Source organism: Apis florea, unplaced genomic scaffold (assembly GCF_048593485.1).
Source record: "Apis florea isolate Af1SG1 unplaced genomic scaffold, ASM4859348v1 contig_3203_pilon, whole genome shotgun sequence".
NCBI classification, from domain to species: domain Eukaryota; kingdom Metazoa; phylum Arthropoda; class Insecta; order Hymenoptera; family Apidae; genus Apis; species Apis florea.
In genome coordinates, this window is record NW_028256723.1 from 6,812,832 (window position 1) to 6,835,023 (window position 22,192).

Genomic DNA, 22,192 nt, shown 5'->3' on the forward strand with positions numbered 1-22,192 from the left:
CTAGGGAGGAGCAAGTTCTAACAAGAAGTCCGGCCAACTTTTAAGGACGCGTGGGGGGAGGAGAGGCTCGTTTAAAATATCTGGTTAAGTGCACTCGATGATAACAATGTTGTACCGAAACTTTACGATCGTGATATTTTTTTTTTTTATTTCGAAACAGGATAAGAGAATGTAATTTTGTTTTGTTACTTCAAATAAGATATTGAATTAAGCGATCGAGAATATAGGATTGCATCGTATATCTTTCGATAAGTGCGTGTCTATTCACGCATGGAGGAGGCACAGGTATGGAAATCTGTATACCAGTTAAAATTAAATTTCAAAGAAAGAAGATATATAAAAGATATAATATAATATTCATTTCAATTCATTTGTGTTAAATACATACATGTATAGTATTATATATATATTTTAACGCGATTGCCAAGTTGAAAATTGAAACGTGCATTCATTGGTCGATCGTCGAAATTTCATTAAACCGCAAATGGGAGTGTCTCGAAGGATACAGTGGATAATGTGACGGTACAAACTATATTATAAACAGACGATCGGTATCGCGTTTGTCACCCGTTTATTGTTACCTACAATCGACAAATATACATGTGCGTGTAGAGCAACTCTGTACCAACCCGTCCTGTGCGCCAAGGATAAGCCTGTGCAAATAGTGGCATTAATTGCCTACGCGTCGCCCTATTTGCATGCCATTATTCAGAATAATTGATGACTATTGGTGGACCTTATGCGCCGAAACTCATTACCATATTTAACGTGCCGATCAGTTGCCCGTGCGCGTGTATCGTCATCGATCAAAAATTCTTTTGTCGATGGACAAAAATGACCGTGTTCGAGCATAATAATTTTTTTCTCGCGTGATGAACATTTTTTTTTTTTCTTCTTTTTTATTCCAAAATCTTGCGCGATCGTCTCGAGAATTATTTAGACCAACGTTGTTCCCGTCGCGTGACTTGACGCGTTACGTTGATACGTTCGTAATAATAACCACAACTCGGATTTTTATGAAATTTTTAAAATGAAATTTTTAAAATCCATGTAAATAGATAAAACTGTGCATATTTGAACACGTGTTTCGAGCCAAAATTTTCCATTAAAAATTTATTTAAATACTGGAACTCGTCTATTTACTTACGAGCGCCTATTTTTGAAAATCTATTTCCATATCGTTCAATCGAGAGAAAAAAGCTAATTCGATTCAAAATGGACTAAAAAAAAAAAAAAAAAAATCGCAAAAATTGAAGATTTCGGAATAAAATGTCGAAAAACGAAGTAACGAGAAAACGGAAAGTTTGGCGGAACGATTCGAAAGTGTCAATCGGAAATCCCATTGGCGTGGAGGGGGGAAATGCTTTGGTGTTTCGTCGGTGAACGACGATACCTATTTTCTACCCGGTTTCTGCATTCTGTGCAGTTTGCGTTGCAGGGATCACGTAGAACCGAGTAAACAGAGAGAAAGAGAGCAAAGGAGAGGGGGAGGCCGGCAATGGGTGGGCAAACCGTCGGGATCCGTCGGTCAATTGCCTTTACCATCTCATTTGGCGGCCATTGTTTCACGCGTGATAGATTTCGCCCGTCCAACTTTCGCACTTTTTCATTATCCATCTCTCTCTCTCTCTTTCTCTTTAATTCCATATTCGGCCATATTTAATCGGTGAGCAGTGTCGTAGATCGCGTAACCACGAAAACAGATTATTTGGATCGGAAGTATTTCGAGAACTTTTAACGTTTTCTTATTTATTATATCTAATATTTCGATTTGGATTTTATAAAATTTATCGTATGAAAGAAAGAAAAGTGCTGTATACGTGAAATTCTGTTTTTGTTGGTCGGAAGAAAAACAATATATCTTCGAAATTATAATCAGATATTAAGTGTTATATATCCAATTTTACTTGTAGGTTGAATTTCAAATTGTAATAAATGCGATTATTAGGTTCAATTTTAGTTTTCAACGATAATTTGAAGTTCAATCAAACCAGAATTAGCTTCTGGATTTAATATTGAATATTTTCGAAACTTGTAATCGATCGAAAATACGATCCAACATATTCTATTTTTATAAAACTTCACGATTTCAACGCTTAGAAATTCTTCGAATGCTGCACGAAACAGCTTCTTCTCGAGTGTCCAATATTTTAACTTTTAAAAACAACTGTAAACAGCGAGACGAGTGATGGATCAAGATTTCGATTCGACTAATATTTGTAGACCAATTTTGTTACGTTGTTGGAAGAATAGCGACTTTGCCGACAGTTGCCATAACTTTTTTCGGCCGTGGTTTCGACGTTCGTTCACCAGCGTCCAATCAGATCGCGTACGATTATCGCGCACGGTAGCCGTTTCACTGGTCGTTAATTCTACTCGAAAATCGACTTCTACCGTTTCTCTAGCTTTGTATAAGCACAATTTTTCATCCTCCTCTTCCAATTTTTTCCCCTTGTTCAATATGGATCTACCTCATTCTCAAAAATATTCTCGTTTCCTGAATCTTCGATAGAATCTTCTTCGCTTAACCTAACCTAACATCTCGATAACGCTTAAACACGTACCAACAACAGAGAGAACTCACGTTACACGAAACAGATATAGACGACGACGACGTGAAAATATGCCACGCAAAATATGGGTTAGGTGGGAGAAATAATAACACCGAGAAAGTCGGTATCATTGGTACACCCTAAGAGGGATTCGAGACTTTGAATTATCTTTCGGAAAGGGAGGAGAGGAGGGGGAGGGGAGGAGGAGGAGAAAAGAAAAGAAAAACGAGAAAGGAGCGAAAGTTGGCCGTAAAACAATCGTATCGCCGCTCGTTGGCCAGAGATAGGTAATGAAACGTGAATTCCGGCAGCCACTGAATAAATTGCAGATTTACGAGCGCGATGCGCTCGGGAGAAATTTTTAGATATTTACGCGACCCACCACCTATCCTCGACCCGTTTTCGAGATCAATCGAGATGTCTCCAAGGGCGGCGGAGGTGGAGGGATCCCCGATATCAAAACTCTATATATCATATCCCCTCGCCCGGCCAAGCCTTGTCCACCACCTCCACGAGGAACTCTTTCATCTAAAAAGGCGGAGAATTTATGAACTACGCTCGCCCGGTGTTCCACGGCTGTATAAGCCGGCTATATAGTTGTCAAGCGTCGGCCATTTTTCTTTTCTACGGAATAGAAAGAAAGCGATAGAGGAGGGATGGGGGAGGAGGAGGAGGAGAGGGGAAAGTTAGCACTGGACACGTGGTGCATTTTTATCTTCTGGTCTTCTCCGATTTTTTTCTTCGCGCGCAGCAATTTTGCGTTGAGGTGAGTTGAGTTTTTTTTTTTTTTTATCGAATAAGTGGCAAGTGGAAATTTTTGAATTGTCGGCGAATTGTCAAATCCAGAAACAGCTGGAAATTTAATCAGAATCCACTCGAAAAATGGACGAAAAACGTCCGAATAATAATTCTTCCCGTCATTTTCATCCGTCGTTTACATCCCGAATAATTTCAATTTCAAAACACGGTTTTTTCCGTCATACGAACGTCCCGTTAAGAAGGCAGCGAATACACGCAAAACAAGATGATGTCTCCTTAGTCCTGGACAGAGAGAGATGTTTTTGCGTGTATTAATAACCTTTTGTGTTTACATTTGAGAAGGTGACCCATCGATTAGTCGAACGAAAACATTTTTTTGGGAATATATTACGAGTTAACTTGCTTTTTTTTAATAAAAAAAATTTGAAAAATAAAATATATATAAATATAATAAAATAAATTTTATCTGCATTTCACACCTATATATATATATCTTTTATTTATTTGTTTTATTTTATATATACACACATATTTAAGCAGAAACTAAAAGAAAACATTATAACAAAAAAGTCCCTAGAATGTAAATGCACGTATTTATAGTGATAAAATGTAGAATAGTAGCGCACATAAACTCGAGGACATCTTTCTTAAAGTTTCATCATTTTTTTCGTTAGAAGTGTAAAAATAATTTTCCATTTATATCCATTATATGTGTTTTTCAATCTTTCTTTCTTCTGCGGAAAAGAAAGGTTAAAGCCGAGCTTCTTGCATAACACTGTTCACATATCGCGAAAACAACGTTTATCGTTTAACAATTTTGAAAATTAATAAACGCGAATAATTGCAAATCGTTGTTTTTAATTACAACGACTTTTTCTCCCTCTTTCCTGAATAAAATCGGTAATTTCAAGGAGAATCCTAATTCTCCAGTCGCGAATAATCTTATCTTATCTTTTCTTCGCTTTTCGTTTCACTCGATGAAGATGATGAAAAAACGTGGCATGTGTCAATATATATATATATATATATATATATATATATATATATATATATATTAAAACACGATTTTTTATCTTGGTCACGTAATAATACGAATGATAATTGACTCTATTCCATTATGGAATATGAGGAAATATTTTTCAAGGAGAGATAAGAGCGTGAAAATGAACGTGACATGACGGATTGCAAAAAGTGACCAAATATTTCTTAAAGATATGTAAAATTGTTATCGCAGTATATATTTGGTATAATGACATTCTATAATAAAACTCTAATTTCTAAACAAAAGAGAATGTCTATCGATAAAATTATTCCTTGTCCTCGAATAAAATATACATTTATATAGCACAAAATAAATAAGGAATTTTTCTGCTTAGTTACAATAATCCTTACAGCTCTACACCAATTTTCTCTGGACGATTCGTTTTCACTTTCGCCGTTTAAGATTTAAAGAATAATTACGATAGAAAGGAGAATATTCTTATAAATAACCCTCATTTATACTCCATGATAAATTTTCACGAATCTACACCAATTCGATTCCTTTTTTTAAATTTCATTAAATTCCATTCAAGATTTAAAGAATAACGGAAATTACGATAAAAAGGATTATTATTGCTTGGAGAATATTCTTATAAATATTCTCCATCGCTAAATTGGGATTGTCGAACAATTCATTTTTCCTGATAAATTTTCGCGAAGATAAAACCAGAAGGATTTTCAGCTACGAGATATTTTCCCTTCGATAACGCACGAGCCACGATTCCTTTGACAGATTAATTAATTAATAATGGTAAACCAATTAATAGTCAGTCAAAGATAATTTCTAAATTCGCAACGGATAAGTATAATTTTAAAGAATACACTCGTCGCGTAAAAAAAGAGAGAGAGAGAGAGCGTATAAACTACTGCGTAACACAAGAGGAAAGATAAATCGTCTGGATGCGCGAAACGAAGACAGTAAGCGTTCGTCGATCTCTCTCGACTCCTCGTCGATTCCACGCCGGGTCCAATTTCTCGATTCTTTCTCCTCTCGGACACCTCCACTGACCATTTCAATTCCAAGATCGCGATTCCCACTTCTACGTCGACGAGAGGACAGGTGACAGTCGATGTAAAATCGATTTTCTCGTCGTTATCCCGACTTGAAAAATTGGCATATGATATATATCCCCCTTTGCAAGCGAGGCGAATTCTCTCTCTTTTTCCCGGAGAGAAGAGTCGTTTACTTATTCTTTGAATTGAAATTCGAAATAGTTGTCATGAAAAATTCGAATCGCTCGCAAAAACTTTCGCAAAAATTCTAATTCCCTTCCTGCGAGCGAATACGATATATTTAGACATACGGAGGATGACACATCGAAAGCGGGACATCGTTTCGAACACTAGTTTCGACGACGAGCACGCGGAGAGAATAAAGAAAACTGTTGGAAAACTGTTGCAATCGTATCGGTTGGCCGGCCATTACGCGCAAACTTTGAATCCCTCGATACCGATTGTTACAACCTTATAAACTGTCTCCTGTCGAACTCTTCTTTCGATCTCCCCCTCGAATTTCGTGGGCGAAACGAGATAAAACTGGCTTCAACTCGTTCCACATCACATTTATTGTCCACCTGGCAAAGGAGGAAGGAAGAGTTACACGGATTCGACGAAAATGCGCCAACTGTCCCTTTGTCGCATATTCCGCGATATCTTTCACTAACTCTGGAAACTGTAAATAAAGACTTGACCAACCGATGATAATAAAGACCTGGCACGAAGTGAGTTCTTATCGCTACCGCTAGGGAGAATCCTTAGCGTCCTTTGCATCAACGAATTATTCCAATATAGTAATAAGTTTCCTCCAGTTTTTTCCACGAAAAACGAGATTTCTTTCTTGATCTTTCTTGATTGGAAATGGATTGTGAAGAAAGAGATTCGAGATTCGTTGGAAAGTTTCTTTTTTCCCCCCTTAAAAATTATTATTATTATTCTCATTTTCATTCGGCGGAGTAACGGAATTCGTTAAATTTTATCTCGAAGATAAAGCGCGGAAACGCGCGTACAAGGTAAGTGAGAAAAGCCATAAGAGCAGATATGTACGCGCCTCTTACCGTGTCTTGTAAAAATAAACTTGATAGTAAGGGAAGTTGCATTTTTCTAAAGACATCTCACTAACCTCAAAGAGCTTCACCTTCGACACTTATTCGATACTTATTTACGATCAACTAGAGCATCTATTCGCTCGTTAAAACGTGTTTGGACAACAGAAACAAAAAAAATTGTACAATGATTTAAATTTATTATCACTTTGTTCGTAGATAGATCGTGTGTACGGGAATAATAAATTAAAAGAATAATTCGAAAACGTATTTAAAGTGGAAGCACTGTTTGAAATTTACAAGGAAGAAGATGTGTTGTAATATCTACGAAAATCGTGTTTACTGTGTGTAACTTAGAAAAATCCTTCACAGATTCTTTTCGTTCGATCTAAAGGGGGGGGGGGGGGGGAAAGGAACAAAGCGCGCGAAAACTCGATCGAAGAATGGAGGAGCCGATACACGCGAGTCAGCTCTCCCTCTCAAAAGAGGAGATTTCGCATACGGCAAACAGCGGAACGGTCAATCAGCCGCCATTCAACGGCCATAATAAAATAACATAGGAGGCAAAGCTAGGACTTTTTTGAGAGCAATCATGTCCAACGTTACACGCGCCCACGATTTAGTTAACTGAATGACTATTGAATGACTTTTAACGAACAATGGGGCAGAGTGATGGGGAGGGGGGAGCCTTCTCCAAAGCAACGAATCCCTCCCACTCCACTGTCGATGCATTGTCAAAACCGTAAGGGAGGGAGGGAGAGCCGCGTTCGAGCGAATTCAGAAATGTTGGGCCGATTACCGCCGCAATTACCAAACAATCGCGATTCTGGATTGGAAAATTCTCGAGAGAGAGAGAGAGAGAGAGAGAGAGAGAGAGAGAGAGAGAGAGAAAGAGAGAGAGAGAGAGAGAAAGGAAGAGATGTTGTTTGAAAACAAACGACTGCCAACGTTTGTAAAAGGAGATGTAAAGATATCTTTTTTTTTTTTTTTTTTTTTTTTTCTTTCTTTTTCTCCTTCTCGAGTTGGTCATTGTCATTTTTAGTTAAATGAGCGTCGTCGAGAGATGTTTTGATTTTTTTTTTTTTTGTTTTAAGAGGTAACGCGGAAGTTTCTCGAAAAGAGAAGTATTTTTTAAGGGGTCGTCACTGTCATTTTTGTTTCGCAAGAGTCGCGAAGTGTTTTTTAAAAGGTAGCGATGTGCGTTTTTAGAGAGTCGTAATCTGTTTTTTTTTTCTTTTTTTACGGGATGACGCGTATGTACCTGCTTTTACGAAGTCGTAAAGCGACTTTTTTTTCAAAAGTGATTTTTTTTTTCATTCTTAAAAAGTGGCTTTTTCTCCTAAATCTCGCGTCGTTTCCATTTTTCTATCGACGACGAAAGACGAAAAAATGGAAGCAACACGTGGAAGATAGTTGGAAAGATGTGCAAAAGGCCTATTGAAGGGAGGAGTTAAGGGAGAAACGAAGGAAAACGAGCATAAGCAAACGACTCTGTACACGGGTTGTTGAAACACGGAAGAGTAATATGTGGGATTGCACGGTGAAAATGCGAATAAAAAAACAAAAAAAAAAAAAAAGGGGGAATGGGAAAAAATGTTTCAAGGGAGAGTAGAATAGGTGTGGCATGCCCGGTGGTGCTTCTCTATTTTTCCTTTGAAACGCGGCCGGAAGCGTATGAGTGTGTGTATATATGTGCGTATGTATGCATGCATGTATATTCCGGAAGTATATTCTTGGCGAGAATAGGAAGGGAGCATAGAAATGGCAGAAAAACTTGCTCCATTTAACTGCAACTTTCACGGTGCTCGGATTCATATGAAAATTAGGTCCCGTTACAGTGTCGGTTACGAGAAAAAGTGTGTGTGTGTGTGTGTTGTATATATATAATAAAGATTTCGTTTCGTTGACAAGAAACCAAATAGAGTGAAGTAAATCAATTCTCGAGCCACGAATTTTCTTTCCTAAATATTTTTTTCTAAGTAGTAGTTGTGGTAGCTTATATATTATATAACCTAAAAACGAATATAATAAATTCAACGATTTGTCGTGTTAAAAATTGTAACAGCGAATCGCTTGGTGTATTCGATAATCTTGGGAGAGAGTTACTTTACGACATTATCATTTAACGGTAAAGTGGAAAAGTACGACGCAACATCCTCGCGTGGTAATTTCATATAATAAAATCAATTTCAGACGAATGTTGATCGAGAGATGAGAAAGAGAGAAATACACAAAGAGAAAAAATTGTTCGAAGATGCGATAAATCTTTATCTCGTATGGTAAACTTTTCTCTTAACCAGGGAAGCATTTTTCCCCTAGGCCACTCTGCTTTGTTTCTCGAGTGGATGGGTGGGGAGGGAACTCTCTCTTTCTCTCCAAGGCTCGTACAATGTAGATTAAAGTCGCGTAAAGCATTTTTTTCCACTAGATGTACGGCCACTTTGATTTTGATAAGTTACGCAGAAAGCGGACGAGAGTTTTCATGTTGGCCCCACGAGACGGTAACAAAGCGATACAACGACCAACTCTATAATCACAGGGCATTACTCTTATTATCTCCACTTGCTGCAACAAAGGCAAATTAAGCCGTAAAACTCTTGAGTAAAATACAAGTCTCTTGTAAATTATGTTCGTCTCGTGCTTTCCCTTATTAATTACGTAGGCATCGATAACTTCTCTTGTTCTTTATAATTTCCACCATATTTTCTTCATAAAATTTTTCGTAAAAAAGAAAAAGAAGAAAAATATATCTGCAATACCGACAGCTTCTCTCTCGGTCGAGATAAATTCGAAACAGTTAACGACATCGACGAAGATTTTTATTTTTATGAATAAATAACGCGAAACAAATTGAAAATTAATTTAATCGTCCCGACGAAACTTCATTCTGCGTTAAATTAATATTTTTATATCGATTAAATTATGTAGTACGATATGAATAAATGAATAAGTATGAAACCGAGGATAAATAAGAAGGATAGACATAAAGATGTAACAGACTCGGATGACACGGTAAAATAAGCGGTTTAAGCTATATTGAAATATTCTTAATAATAATAAATTCTGCAATCCTTTTCCACTCGCCCCGATACACTTATCTTTGCGCGCAAACTCGTTTCAACGCTATTTCCTTCTTTTCTATCCAGTTTATCGTTTGAACGTATTAACGTTTAATTTTATACCTTTTGAAGCTTTATTATGATGAGAATTTATAGGTATATTAATTACTCGGTTAGATTATATTCTATATACTTCGAAATTTGTTAATGACGAACAAAATCTTAGAAATCATAAAATCTTAGAAATAATAAAAATTGGGCGAGGTGAATCGAGTTTAAAAAGTGATATGAAAGGAAAGGATCTCGATTGAACGGTCGATAATTAAGAAAATTATTTAACGAGTAATGAAGTAAGGAAGAAATTAAGATGGGGACGATCAAGAAACTCGAGCGATAATTCCGTTTTACATTAGTGGATAAAGTTTAAATGGGCGAATGTCGTATTCGATTCAACGATTTGCTTTCTATACCGTTCGAATTTCAATGTAATCCAAAGGATTGCCGAGTGTTTGACCACGCGCTCGTCCAAACCCATTCGCCATTACCTTGAACGGCACACAGTGACAAACTTCGGTCGTTACCGGTAGTTCGTTTTCACGTTTCGGCTCTTTCTATCCTTGCGTGCCTTATTATCTACAGAGTCTCGCTTCGTTCTCCTTATTGTCTCTACGTTACTCGTACCGTTTAGCATCTTCATTCCCAATGTTAATGTAAATTAATTTCGACATATTTTGTATTCGCAAAAATTTACGTGATAATTACGATAATAAACAGAATAATGGGACTGATAATCGAATTAATAGTTGGTAAATAAGTGTAAAAATGGTCAAAGCCGAACGAACATTTAGATTATATTTAAATTTTCAGTGCGCGGCATCTCTTAAATAGGTTAAAATACAAATAGTTAAAAATTAATATAATTAACGTTATCGCTTCGTCGTAATATTTGTTACGTGAAGATTACGAAAAAAGAAAAAAAAGAAGAAGAAAATTGAATGTCTCGTTGACTCGTATGTACATATTTCTATCTCGAAAAATTCAATGACAGTGCAACGATAAAAGTTCCAACGGTATAATTTATTATTGGATCGAAAAAAGACATGTTTTAACGCGCGTGTCCCGATAGATGGCAATAGTATCGTGTTACTCTCGAATAAAAATATGATATCTATTAAAATCTAGAACTCCACGGAATATGACGAAAATTATTATAATCATGCCACGTCATGGAAGAGAATAAAATATCCTGGAAATAAAAAGGCATGATTAAAAATTATAATTAAAAGGTGTAATATTTCCGTATATAAAATCCCGTTTTTCTTCGAAATTATTAACAAAGATATTTCGACATCATCATGTGTATTACATATATTGCATTCGCTTGATTAATAACCTCTCAAACGAAATGGGAAAAACGATTATTTTATTTCCTTTAAAAATATATCCAGTAAATAATATTTTGACAAGGATAAATTGACTAAATTCGTGATGACGTTATGAAAAAGATAGGAATTAGTATATAAACCGTGGAAACAGTTTGAAAGTAAAAATACAGATTCAGATCAAACCGAGCTTTCTAGAAGCAATTCTAAACAACACTATCAAAATGAGCAAAATCGTTGCTGTCGTCGTTCTAGCTGCCTTCTGCGTAGCCATGGTAAATATTCATATTTTTATTCCACCGCTTTGTATTAATTTCAAATCACATTTTACATTACTCGATCGATCCATTATTATTTAAATTCTTCAAATTCTTATACGTTTCCTTCTATTTCATTATTTCCTTCTCTTCAACGTTACTCTGTTGCTTCTGTTTCTCTTCAAACCCTCTGTTGCGAGAGTTGTCTCATTATACGTTCAAGACTTTTTTACTACCAATTAGTTGGCTCGTGTCTTCGGCGAGTTGCCTATAGTTTTCTCTAGCGCTTAAACTAGACGAATCCTACCGGTTATCGAAAATTTTATTTTACACACTTGTCCACACGAGTTCTTAAATTCACATACATAATTTACTCTGCTTTATGCGGGCAATCGATTATCCACTTATCCATTTCATTTGAATAATTTTCCATATTCCTGAGAAAATATTGTTCCATATCTTTCCTCGAACATTTTCAAATCGGCTCACGTTCGATATTTGGTGGGAAGAAGAATTATATTTGTATCATATTTCCATAGTTCTACTTTTCTCCTTCTCTTCTCGTCTTTGAATCTAATGAAATTTTTTTTTAACGAAATAGTTGGTCAGCGATGTGTCGGCCAAATCATCGATCACTGTGAAGGGCGAGACAAGTGTTGATGTAAGTAAATTCGATTTCGAACATTGATTTTTTTTAAATATTAAATTTTTTGAATTAAAATTACTCGATCCATTCTCAATAGGTCGTTTCCCAAATCAACAGTTTGGTTTCATCTATCGTAGCTGGTGCCAATGTGTCAGCAGCGTTCCTAGCTCAAACTTTAGTTAATATCCTTCAAATTCTTCTTGACGCCAATGTTTTTGTTTAATTTAATATATTCTTTGACTTTGTATTGCGCGCATACAACGCATTCGAATAAAATAAGTAAATAAGTAATTGCAAATCGTACAGTATCTTATTCTTTTCGCTTATCTCGAAAATCTTCCTTCGCAATTAACGCGCAATTACGTTTACTTTATCTCCGATAATTGCTGTAATTAATTCTGATAACATTTTAGAGATAAATAAAAATCATGTAGTGTAAACTTTTAAACAATTTTTTTTTTTTTTTTACAAAATACCTGGAACATCGTATATTCATTGAAAAAAATTTATTATTATTCGAAACACGATTTCGTAGTAAATTTTCTCGAGACTTCGCTCGAGCTCGAAATTTGCTCGGTCCAATTTTAATACATTTTAATACAATCCTCTAAATATTTGTTCCGCTCGATTTCAACTTCAACTTGAGTTGAAAAGAGAAGAGAGGAGAAAAAGGCAAAAAAAAAAGAGAGAGAGAGAGAGAAAAAATCGAACGATTAAGAAGAGAAATGAAAACGAATAATGAGTAATAATTCCGAATAAATAACGAGCGTCCATGTACAGGCCAAGAGGAGCCGAAAGAGGATGGCGGAAAGTAGTCTGCCATTCGTCAGCTGCTCTTTTGTATTCAGTAGTTGGTATTCAGTGGTGGCGAGACGATGGCTGCCGTGTTTGGCCAGAATTTTGACGTTGATGACGAGGGATGATAGATGGCGTCCCGCATCCATTAGGAAAAGTTGGATCCGTGAGATCGTTCCCTCACGTATCGAAGACACTTTACATACCTATTCCTCTCTCGCCTTTGAAGTTATACAACTTGTTAAAAATTACACGTTCTTTATATGCATTCGTGACATAATAATTCCTCTCGTTTAGCTTTTTTTTTTTTTTTCGAAAGAAAATTATTCGAATACTTTGATAAAAAAAAAAAAATGGTTTGTTCCTATATTATATATAATAATAAATAAAAAATATATTTCTATTTGAATTTTTTATAAATATAAACGAATTTATTAAAAAATGTATAATTATATAAATATATATAAAATTTTAACAATTATAATTATTAACACAAATAATATATATTAAATAATTTATGAAGTAATCAAATCATTTTTTGCAATTCTCTCCAATGTTCGAGGGAGTTAGATCAGTTTGTGTAATCAAAACTATCTCGATTCCTTTCGAGATACACACAGTTCTTTCCATAAATAAATAAGTCAGAATTGCGAATGATTAATCGTGAATTAAATGAAAATTTTATATATATATATACTTCCCAATAAAATCGTGAATTCCTTATTTTTTGAACACCCAGTAGTTGGATCATGTAATTGACGCGATTCATATTCATAGGCCGGGATCAGAAGTGGGGAGGGGGGAGAATGGCCAGCGATGAATCCGAGTATCGGAAGTAGCGTCGTCTTACGGTGAATACGCGAAACGAGCAGGAAGGGAGGATAATTTCAGAAGGAAAGTAAAAAAAGAAGAAAAAAAGACAGTGCGTTATTACGTGTGTACAGTATCCACTCGTTGGTAAATATGAATGACTTTAATATTCCGTAAGCACGAAAGCGCCACTTTTTAAAGTTCATGCATAACCCGAACGTGACCAGGAAATATTACAAAATCCCTATGAAAAGCTCTTACTAACAGGAGCAGTATGAAATAAAAATAAATGATCGGATGTGTAATTTTTGTCATCTCGCGAAATTTATACTTTTTTTTTTTTTTTTGATTTCACGTGCAACTTCTTTTGTTTTGGTTTTGTAATCGAAGAGATAACATACATAAAAGCTCGATACTTGATTTACTACGTATTGGCAGAGTTTAGGAATGATTGTACAGTATATCGTTCAAAATTACTTTCAATTACCTTAAAAGTTCCAGGAAACAATGGAAATTGTCAGTTTAGAAAATTGCAAAAATATATTTTCATCTGGAAAAGCTTGTAAATTCGTATCGATATTCCTGTTCGAATGGTGTAGATCTTTGAACGTTATTCTCGAACGATCTCAAAATTAAATTTTTGATCGAACGAAGAGATACACGGGTAATGAGTTCCGCACTGTGCAAAAAATTAATAAAAAAAAACCACGTGCATATTCTTACACTTGTGATGAGAATATTGTATCTAGTATGGTATAGTGTCCAGTTGCTAGAATTTTTTATATTAAACTTGAGCACGAAACTTGCACTTGCACTTGCATATTTTCGGCAATCTTCTGAGTTTTAATATCAGTTGACTAATTTAAATTTTAACTTAAATATTAATTATTGTTTACGTATCTAATCTAATCTAATCTAATCTATTCAATACAATTAATAGTGTATTCAAAAAATTAATATATCAGTTCTTTAAATATTTCGAATTATTCATTTTATACAATCTTGATATAATAAAAAGAGAAAACGAATACATTTAACGTCAATTATCAATGTTAAAAATCATATTTAATAAGATATTATATTAAAAAAAAAAAAAACTAGAAAAAGTATTCTACGAGTATTATATAATTGTAATTATCAATCGCAATTATTTAAATTATCCACATAACCATAATTGTTTAAATTATTCACTTAACCATAATCAAAAACAAAAATGAATTCCAACGATTTGTTAAAAGAGCGTATCGTTTAATTAGAAACAGTGTCGCAGCTGGTAACGCGACACGAAACACGAATCGCAGTCGCTGGAAACCGTCCACGCGTATTTATACATTTAATAGAAGCCTGACCAGTGAACTCCACCTTAATTCAAACTAATTTACATTTCACATGTTCACCGAAGCGAAGCACGCTTAGCGCCCCCATTTATCTTGGTTGAATTTAATTTCACCCTGGCAAAGTAAAGTACCGACTTATTCTTATAAATGTCATCGACCTATGCAATCTTGTCTCTACAATTTGAAAGATATTAGTTTGAGATATTTACTTATTTGTGTCTTGTCTATTCTTTTTCCTTATTTATTAATCTCGTTTATATTTATGTTTTTCGATCGATATAAAATTATAACGTATCAATGTATACGTAGGCATATCTTTGAAAGAAGATCGATTTCCATACTGAAACAAGATAACATTATTGATTTTTGAATGCGCCAGGCAAAAATGTTCTTAGCAAAATAGCCAGGCGAGGATTCTATTATTAAAAAATTATTAAAAATAGTTTTGCTGGATTAAGCAGAAATATATCACGTGACCAGGCTTTTGCTAAAATCAAACGTTGAGTCATTAGAACGTATACTGAAACAAACAAGATAATTATTAAATTAATATCGATTACTAATTGACTTCAACTGATAATTGCGATAAAGCACCGAATAATGCGTCATACGAGACTTCCAAGCAAAGTTCCAGACGAGCAAGCTATTCCCTCTATCATTAAAAGTGATTCTGTTTAGATTATTTTGCTCCCATTGTTAACTTAGAGATACATTAGTGATCAGGCTTTTTTCTAAAGCTAAACATCGCGTTGTGTCACTGAAATACATATTGAATAAACGAAAAATTAAATTATTATTAACTATTAATTCATCATTAATCGATATCAATCATTATGCGAAGCGCGGAATGACGCGCCAGGTAAAAAAGTTCCGAAGAAAATTGCCAAACCAGCAATTCCTTGTCGTTAAAACTGACAAAGAATATATCACGTGACGAGACTTCCGAGATTAAAGCCGTATTGTATCGTATCACTGATATAATGAACACATAATGGAAGAAACAAAAATTGAATTGTTATTGTTCTGTTTATTTCATTAATCATTATGTAATGCGTCGAACGATGCACTAAGTAAAAAAGTTCCAAAGAAAGTTATCAGATTAAATATTATCCCCTCTACCATTAAAAATGACTATTACTATTTTGTTCTCATTGCTTGGTTAGACACAAGTATATCAGGCTTCCATCAGAGCTAACGTCACATCGTATCGCATATGTTGGAACACAGACTAACAAAAATTAAGTAAGTTATACTTGACTATTAACCGATCATTGATCGATCATTAATTGATTTTAAGTGATAATTGTATAAATTGAACAATGCACAAAATAAAAGAATTGCGAGTAATATTGTTACGAGCACGTTACGTCTTCCACCATTAAAAGTGACTGCTATATTATTTGCTCTCACTGCTGGATACAGCAAAGGTACATCACGTGACCAGGTTTCCGTTAAAACGAAGCATCATGTCACGTGATGCAATGGTATATGAAGATATATGACGTCATGTATTTTCTTCCCATAGAAATTCACTATTTTAGCGATAGAGGAGGTAAAGTATCGTACTTACCGACAATTCTGATCTCAAGGATCTCGCACGATAATATTCCCATGGCAGAATTCTCTTCTCTTTCTCTTCTCTTGTAAACAATAGAATTTCGAGAATGCGTCGAGGAAAAGGAGAATTAGGAACATTCGTAAAAAGATATTAATCGTAAACATAGAATTTTTAATAAACTCAAGTATTATTTTTCCCATTTTATTTCCACGCTCGATGAAATATATCGACGTAACTATAATTATAAATTGATTTGTCAAATGAGCTTCTGCTGAAATAAAATCCATCCTCCAAAAGGATATTTCCAAAGAATATAGAAATGGTATTAACACTGCATTAAAACGAACAAAGATTGTCTAGCTACGTTTAAATGCAAACACAGCAAGTCACAACAGGACTGTTGGATATCCCGCTGAAACATCGAGACACCGTTTGATTAACATTTTCATCGCATCTCGAAAGTTTAGAGTTCTTAGAAAATTCGAGATTACAAATTTTCATTAAAAAGTTTCGGTGCCGATTTGCATAATTACACCACTTCACGGTGTTCCATACACCGTCCAACGTGAGATTAAACTTGCGATCTCCTTGACATTTAATTAATATATTTAATCTAATAAAAATACATGAGTGTACATTTAACAAGATTATTTGTTGTAAAAAATCTTTGATCCAATAAATCCTTACTTTGTTATGAAAATCAAAATAGATTTACATCTAAAATATTACACAATATAAGTTTCTTGATGTGAATAATTTTATGACTGACATATGTGGGTAATGTTAAGGATGATTCATCGATATTTTTAAAAATGATTCTTATTGAACGCACGTTCAACGTTGTACTCGATTCTTCAGCTCTTGAGAACAAGTAATTTCGAAGGGATTTCACCATCTAGTTCGCACCACTATTTCCAAATGGGATTGAGTGGCACCGCCCTGACAAACTGTCCTCACGGCCCTGTTTTCCAATTTATCCGTGATCCACCGCTCAGACGACCGACCACGATACTTCACTTCTCTGTAACAGATCGTTACGTTAAATCTATCGAAAAAATTCTTAATAAGACTCGTTCATCGATTTTTTTACACGGGATATAATTCTCCGTATTTCGGTAAAATTTAGTTCGGTAAATGAAAACGGGGAAAAATGGATATTAATGAAAATGAAAATAAATGAAAAAAAATATATAAATAAATAATTGTTTCGAATAATTATTCATCTTATCTCAAGGAATTCGATAAGACGATTCTTATATATAAATAATTATCAAAAAATGTAAATAAGACAAAATATTTAACGAAGAAATAATGCAAATTTTTTTTTCTTTTTTGTTAAAATATATAATTTATTTTTCTTTTAACAGTATGCAAATTTTCTCTTTAAAAACTTGAATCACAATTCTTTATTTACATTGTTTTAAGAGTGTACGAGTAAGGAAGTTATGTAATTTATGATCGAACCATTAATATTAGAATAGATAATAGGAAAATATCATGTACGATATTGAATTAAAAAAAAAAAAAAAACAAACGGAATCTTTTTTTTTTTTTTTTTCGAAAGACAATATGCTTTAATGAGGATTAATAATAGCGGGCAGGTTGATACGCGTAACGAAACGAACCGACTTTGATTGGAAATCCTCCATTTTCGTCGCGTTCAACTTTATTTCAGGAAAGCCGGTTCAAAAGCTTGGTAATTTTGTCGATCGTTCGACCGAAATGTAAATTTTATGCCGCTATTAAAATCGATCGTCGTCGTCGAGCACGGCGAGCGTTTCCCTCGTTCGTCCCACGTGTTGTCTTAATAGAGTATCCTCAAAGTCTCGATTACAATAGTTCCAACAATAGTTATCAACAATTATATAATATAACGCGATATTATATACGTCACAATGACTCTTTTTTTTTTTTTTGTTACTGATTTTTTTCAACATACGTTCGATTATTATTTTAATAATCGAGATAATAAGTCAAGTTTCTTCAGCACGTAATATCCTTTTTTTTATAACTGTTAACTTAGTCTGTTCTTGTACTGCATTAATTACAAATACATCGCAATACCAGAGAATCAATTCTCAATTATTTCCTCTTACAGGCGTTGCTACTTTCGATTTATTTTTTTCACACGCTTTTGCCAAAAATTCAATGTGAAATGATAATCAAATCAAATAAAGTGATATCAAAAAAACTTGTAAAATCGCACAATTTTTATAAGTAATGAATATCTTCGAAGGCAAAATTGAAAAAATTTTAACTTATCAGTTACAGCGTTTCGTTGAATGACGTATTGTATTTATTATAGAGATAATCTAGTATATGTATATCGTTAAATGCGACAGAAATTATAGTAATCCGATAGACGTCGGTCAAACTTCAGGAAATAGATTTGTCAATGTTAACTTGAAGCAAAGTGGATTTAATATTTTTGTGGAGTGGCTCGAAAAAATTGTGAAAGTTTATTCGTACACGGGACATCCTTCAATTATCTGATTAAGATATTGTTGATAAGCTTTTCTCTAAGAGTACTTGTTAAAACTTTCGATTCGATATCGTGTTATCGATTTATTTGTCAAATATTTGAGAAATTTAAAAAATAACGTAACATCTTTATTGTATGTTTGTATGTTAATAAATCATCAAATCAAATTTCACACGAATAAATAAGTATTAAATTTATTTTCAAATATTTGTCAAGTATACGGCAAAGTGTCAAAATATTTTCGAAGAGACGAATGTATTTCGGATGTAACGAAGAAAAAACTCGATATACGAAAAATTAAATACGATTTAATAATATATCAAGTTTATCGAGCAATTGAATATTATATAATGACTTGATAATTAAACCTAAGTCGATATTTTTGTATATCAATGTATTTTTATATCTCTTTCGATTTTTAAAATTCTTCAAAATATATGTGTATATAAATTAATGAAAAATAATCATAAATGAATCATCTCTAAATTTATTCTCATCTGTTTCACCTTAACCTATTTGCTGTCTGTTATTATAAATAATGTGTTGTTATAAGTATTTGTGTCTGATAAAAAAACTAGCGAAAGGAAACATTCAACTTTTTTTATTCGATATATATATATATATATATTATATAAGAAAGAGTATGATGTAAATAATATTTAAAAATATGCAAGACAACCTCCTATGAATATGTAATTTTTTATTTTCTATCAACTTCTTTCTAGGTTTTTTTTTTGTTACATTCTTCAAAATTTCTTACGTATTTAGTAACGTATTTCTACGTTTCTTGTATCTATATTTATCGTTAACGCAGCGATGCAAAAAAAAAAAAAAAGAAAAAAGAAAGAAAGAAAAAAAGACAATACTTTCTAATTCTTTGGTCGAATCTATTTCTAATCAATTCACACGTCCATTCCCATACATCGATTTTTTCGATTATTACAAATCTCAAATTCGAAAATTATTAATTATTAATTCTTTGTTTCAGAAATAGAAAAATTATGTGGAAGGTAGCGTTGTTGATCGCAATCCTGTTCGTTGCAACGGATAAAAGTAATATACTCGATCAATTTTACAGTTATAGTTTCTTAAAATCCCCCTCTCCCTCTCATGTAATTTCAATCAATCGTTAGAAGTGTCAAAAAAATTAAAAAAAAAAAAAAAAAGAAAAGATTATTTTTTCCTCCCAATTATAATGCGCGTCAATCAAATATCAAAATATATTCATCGAGATATGATGAACCGCAACAGGTGATGCAAACGACTGCGTGCCACGAAGTTTCGGGACAAATAATATCGTGTGCGTTTGTAACTCGACTTACTGCGACAGCACGCCGGAACCGGAGCCAAAGAGTCCAGAGAAAGGTACTTTTCATTGGTACGTCTCGAGCAGAGATGGCCTCAGGCTGAGCTTGTCGAAAGGACACATGTCAAGCAGTTGTCAAAACGATGGATATTTGACCCTGAATATCGATACCTCGAAGAGGTATCAAACGATCCTCGGTTTTGGAGGTGCTTTTACCGACTCGGCGGGAATAAATATCAGGAATCTGAGCGAGGCTACTCAGGATCAATTAATCAGGTAATAGAACGAATCGATGGTGAAAAATTATCACTTATTCGATTTGAATAAAATTAAATTGATTGTATGTAAAGTAGATTACAAGTAACGAGATCCGTTTAACCTATTTTACAGGACGTATTTCGATCCGAAATATGGAAGTAGGTATACGCTAGGCCGTATACCAATAGGAGGAACTGACTTCTCCACGAGAGCCTATACATTGGACGATTACAATGATGATGCGACGTTGCAACATTTCGCGCTTGCTCCTGAAGATATCGAGTACAAGATACCGTACGCGAGGAAAGCTGTCGAGTTGAATCCCGATTTGAGATTCTTTAGCGCAGCGTGGTCGGCCCCGACATGGATGAAAACCAATCACAAAATCAATGGATTTGGTAAGTTTTACTTTAAAAAGAATATATATATATATCCTTTTTTTTTAAGATAAATACCATTTTAAATAAGTTTTTCGAACGCTAGATACAACTTGTTTCATTTGATATACAGGTTTCTTGAAGACCGAATATTATCAGACTTTTGCCAATTACATATTGAAATTCTTAGATGAATATAAAAAGAATGGAATAGATATATGGGGTGTTTCAACTGGAAACGAGCCATTCGATAGCTATATTCCTTTTGAGCGTCTTAACACTATGGGATGGACACCAGAGCTGGTTAGCGATTGGATCGCTAGCAATTTGGGTCCAACTTTAGCAAATTCCGAACACAACGACACACGAATTTTCGTTTTGGATGATCAAAGAGTAGGATTACCTTGGTTCGTCGAGAACATCTTTAAAAATGAAATTGCGAAAAATTATGTTTACGGCATAGCCGTACATTGGTACACGGATGTGTTGATTCCACCGATAGTATTAGATGAAACGCACAGTAAGTTTCCTGATAAAAAAATTTTGATGACCGAAGCATGTGAAGGTAAGATATATATATTCATAAATTACTTTATGCGATATAATCAAAAGTTTTGTACTTTCTCTCATAAAAAATATTCTTGTATAGGATCTTTTCCATTGGAAAAAAAGGTTAAGTTGGGATCATGGGAAAGAGGGAAAAGATATATATTAAGTATAACGCAGGTAAAGTGATGATGAACATTTTTAATACGGAAATATTAGAGAGGATATTATATCTTTGTCTTAATATAAACAATTTTTATTTATAAAAAATATAATTTATTTTTAAGTATATGAATCATTGGGGAGTTGGATGGGTGGATTGGAATATAGCTTTGAACAAAGATGGCGGACCAAACTATATCAATAATAACGTCGACTCGCCCATTATTGTAAACCCAGAAAATGATGAATTTTATAAACAGCCAATGTATTACGCTATTAATCACTACAGCAGATTCGTCGACAGAGGGTCGGTCAGGATTTTCATTACCAATACGATTGATATTAATGCCGCAGCCTTTGTAACACCCTCAAACGAAATTGTGGTTGTTGCGTATAACGAGTAAATGAGAATTTATTTTCAATTATTTGCAATTGACACAAGAATGCGTATCATATTTATAACAATTATCTTGCTTTTCAGCAATAATGAAAAAACGAATGTGGTTTTAAACGATGTGGCAACTGAAGATTATATTTGCTTGGAGTTACCTCCACATTCTATGAATACTATAATTTACAACAAGTAGAATACTCGCTTAAAATGAAGATTAAAAACAATCAATGAAACATATTATTCGATATAAATTTTATTATATTAAAAATGTAAAATAAAATTATATCATATAGTAATAAATGAGAAGCATTATTATTATGTTTATTGAAATAAAATATATTATCTGAAATAAAACCTTGTTCTAATAAACAATAATAATATTCAAACGATATATTCTTTGATTGTATATGATTCTCATGAAAATATTTC

General features: G+C 33.8%; 2 protein-coding genes and 2 long non-coding RNA genes across 10 annotated transcripts in view; 2 read left to right on the top strand and 2 right to left on the bottom strand.

The window, feature by feature from the left end:
• LOC100864706 (lysosomal acid glucosylceramidase) overlaps nt 1-22,117 on the top strand; it is a 36,539-nt gene extending 14,422 nt beyond the window's left edge. For 4 of the 7 annotated variants that reach the window (XM_086910742.1, XM_086910741.1, XM_086910743.1 and 1 more), the window contains exons 3-9: nt 19,709-19,773; nt 19,972-20,302; nt 20,417-20,682; nt 20,795-21,226; nt 21,311-21,387; nt 21,495-21,769; nt 21,851-22,117. In XM_086910742.1, coding sequence (XP_086766868.1) covers nt 19,722-19,773; nt 19,972-20,302; nt 20,417-20,682; nt 20,795-21,226; nt 21,311-21,387; nt 21,495-21,769; nt 21,851-21,956 — 1,539 coding nt within the window. In that variant the 5' untranslated portion in view covers nt 19,709-19,721 and the 3' untranslated portion in view covers nt 21,957-22,117. Of the gene's footprint in view, nt 1-13,327; nt 13,491-15,790; nt 15,923-18,224; nt 18,764-19,708; nt 19,774-19,971; nt 20,303-20,416; nt 20,683-20,794; nt 21,227-21,310; nt 21,388-21,494; nt 21,770-21,850 lie in introns of those variants that run through there. The other 3 variants (XM_086910745.1, XM_086910739.1, XM_086910740.1) reach the window with 3 other exon arrangements.
• On the top strand, nt 9,996-12,036 carry LOC100863642 (apisimin). Its single transcript, XM_003692343.4, has 3 exons — nt 9,996-11,110; nt 11,694-11,753; nt 11,836-12,036. Exons 1-3 carry the CDS (start codon nt 11,060-11,062, stop codon nt 11,959-11,961), a joined length of 237 nt encoding a protein of 78 aa, XP_003692391.1. The 5' UTR covers nt 9,996-11,059; the 3' UTR covers nt 11,962-12,036.
• Nucleotides 11,836-16,078, bottom strand: LOC147657200 (uncharacterized). Its single transcript, XR_015292750.1, has 2 exons — nt 14,890-16,078; nt 11,836-14,794 (listed from the first exon to the last, which is right to left on the bottom strand). It is a non-coding gene; the product is annotated as an uncharacterized LOC147657200 (long non-coding RNA).
• LOC116414101 (uncharacterized) lies at nt 16,407-20,480 on the bottom strand. The gene is made up of 2 exons (XR_015292748.1): nt 20,043-20,480; nt 16,407-17,259 (listed from the first exon to the last, which is right to left on the bottom strand). It is a non-coding gene; the product is annotated as an uncharacterized LOC116414101 (long non-coding RNA).
• Nucleotides 22,118-22,192: the final 75 nt, after the last annotated feature.

Excerpts from the sequence above, each read along its gene's own strand:
- LOC100863642 (XM_003692343.4), top strand. The coding sequence starts at position 11,060 with ATGAGCAAAATCGTTGCTGTCGTCGTTCTAGCTGCCTTCTGCGTAGCC. Across the intron at positions 11,111-11,693 it reads CTGCCTTCTGCGTAGCCATG|TTGGTCAGCGATGTGTCGGC; the intron begins GTAAATATTCAT and ends TTAACGAAATAG. Across the intron at positions 11,754-11,835 it reads AGGGCGAGACAAGTGTTGAT|GTCGTTTCCCAAATCAACAG; the intron begins GTAAGTAAATTC and ends CATTCTCAATAG.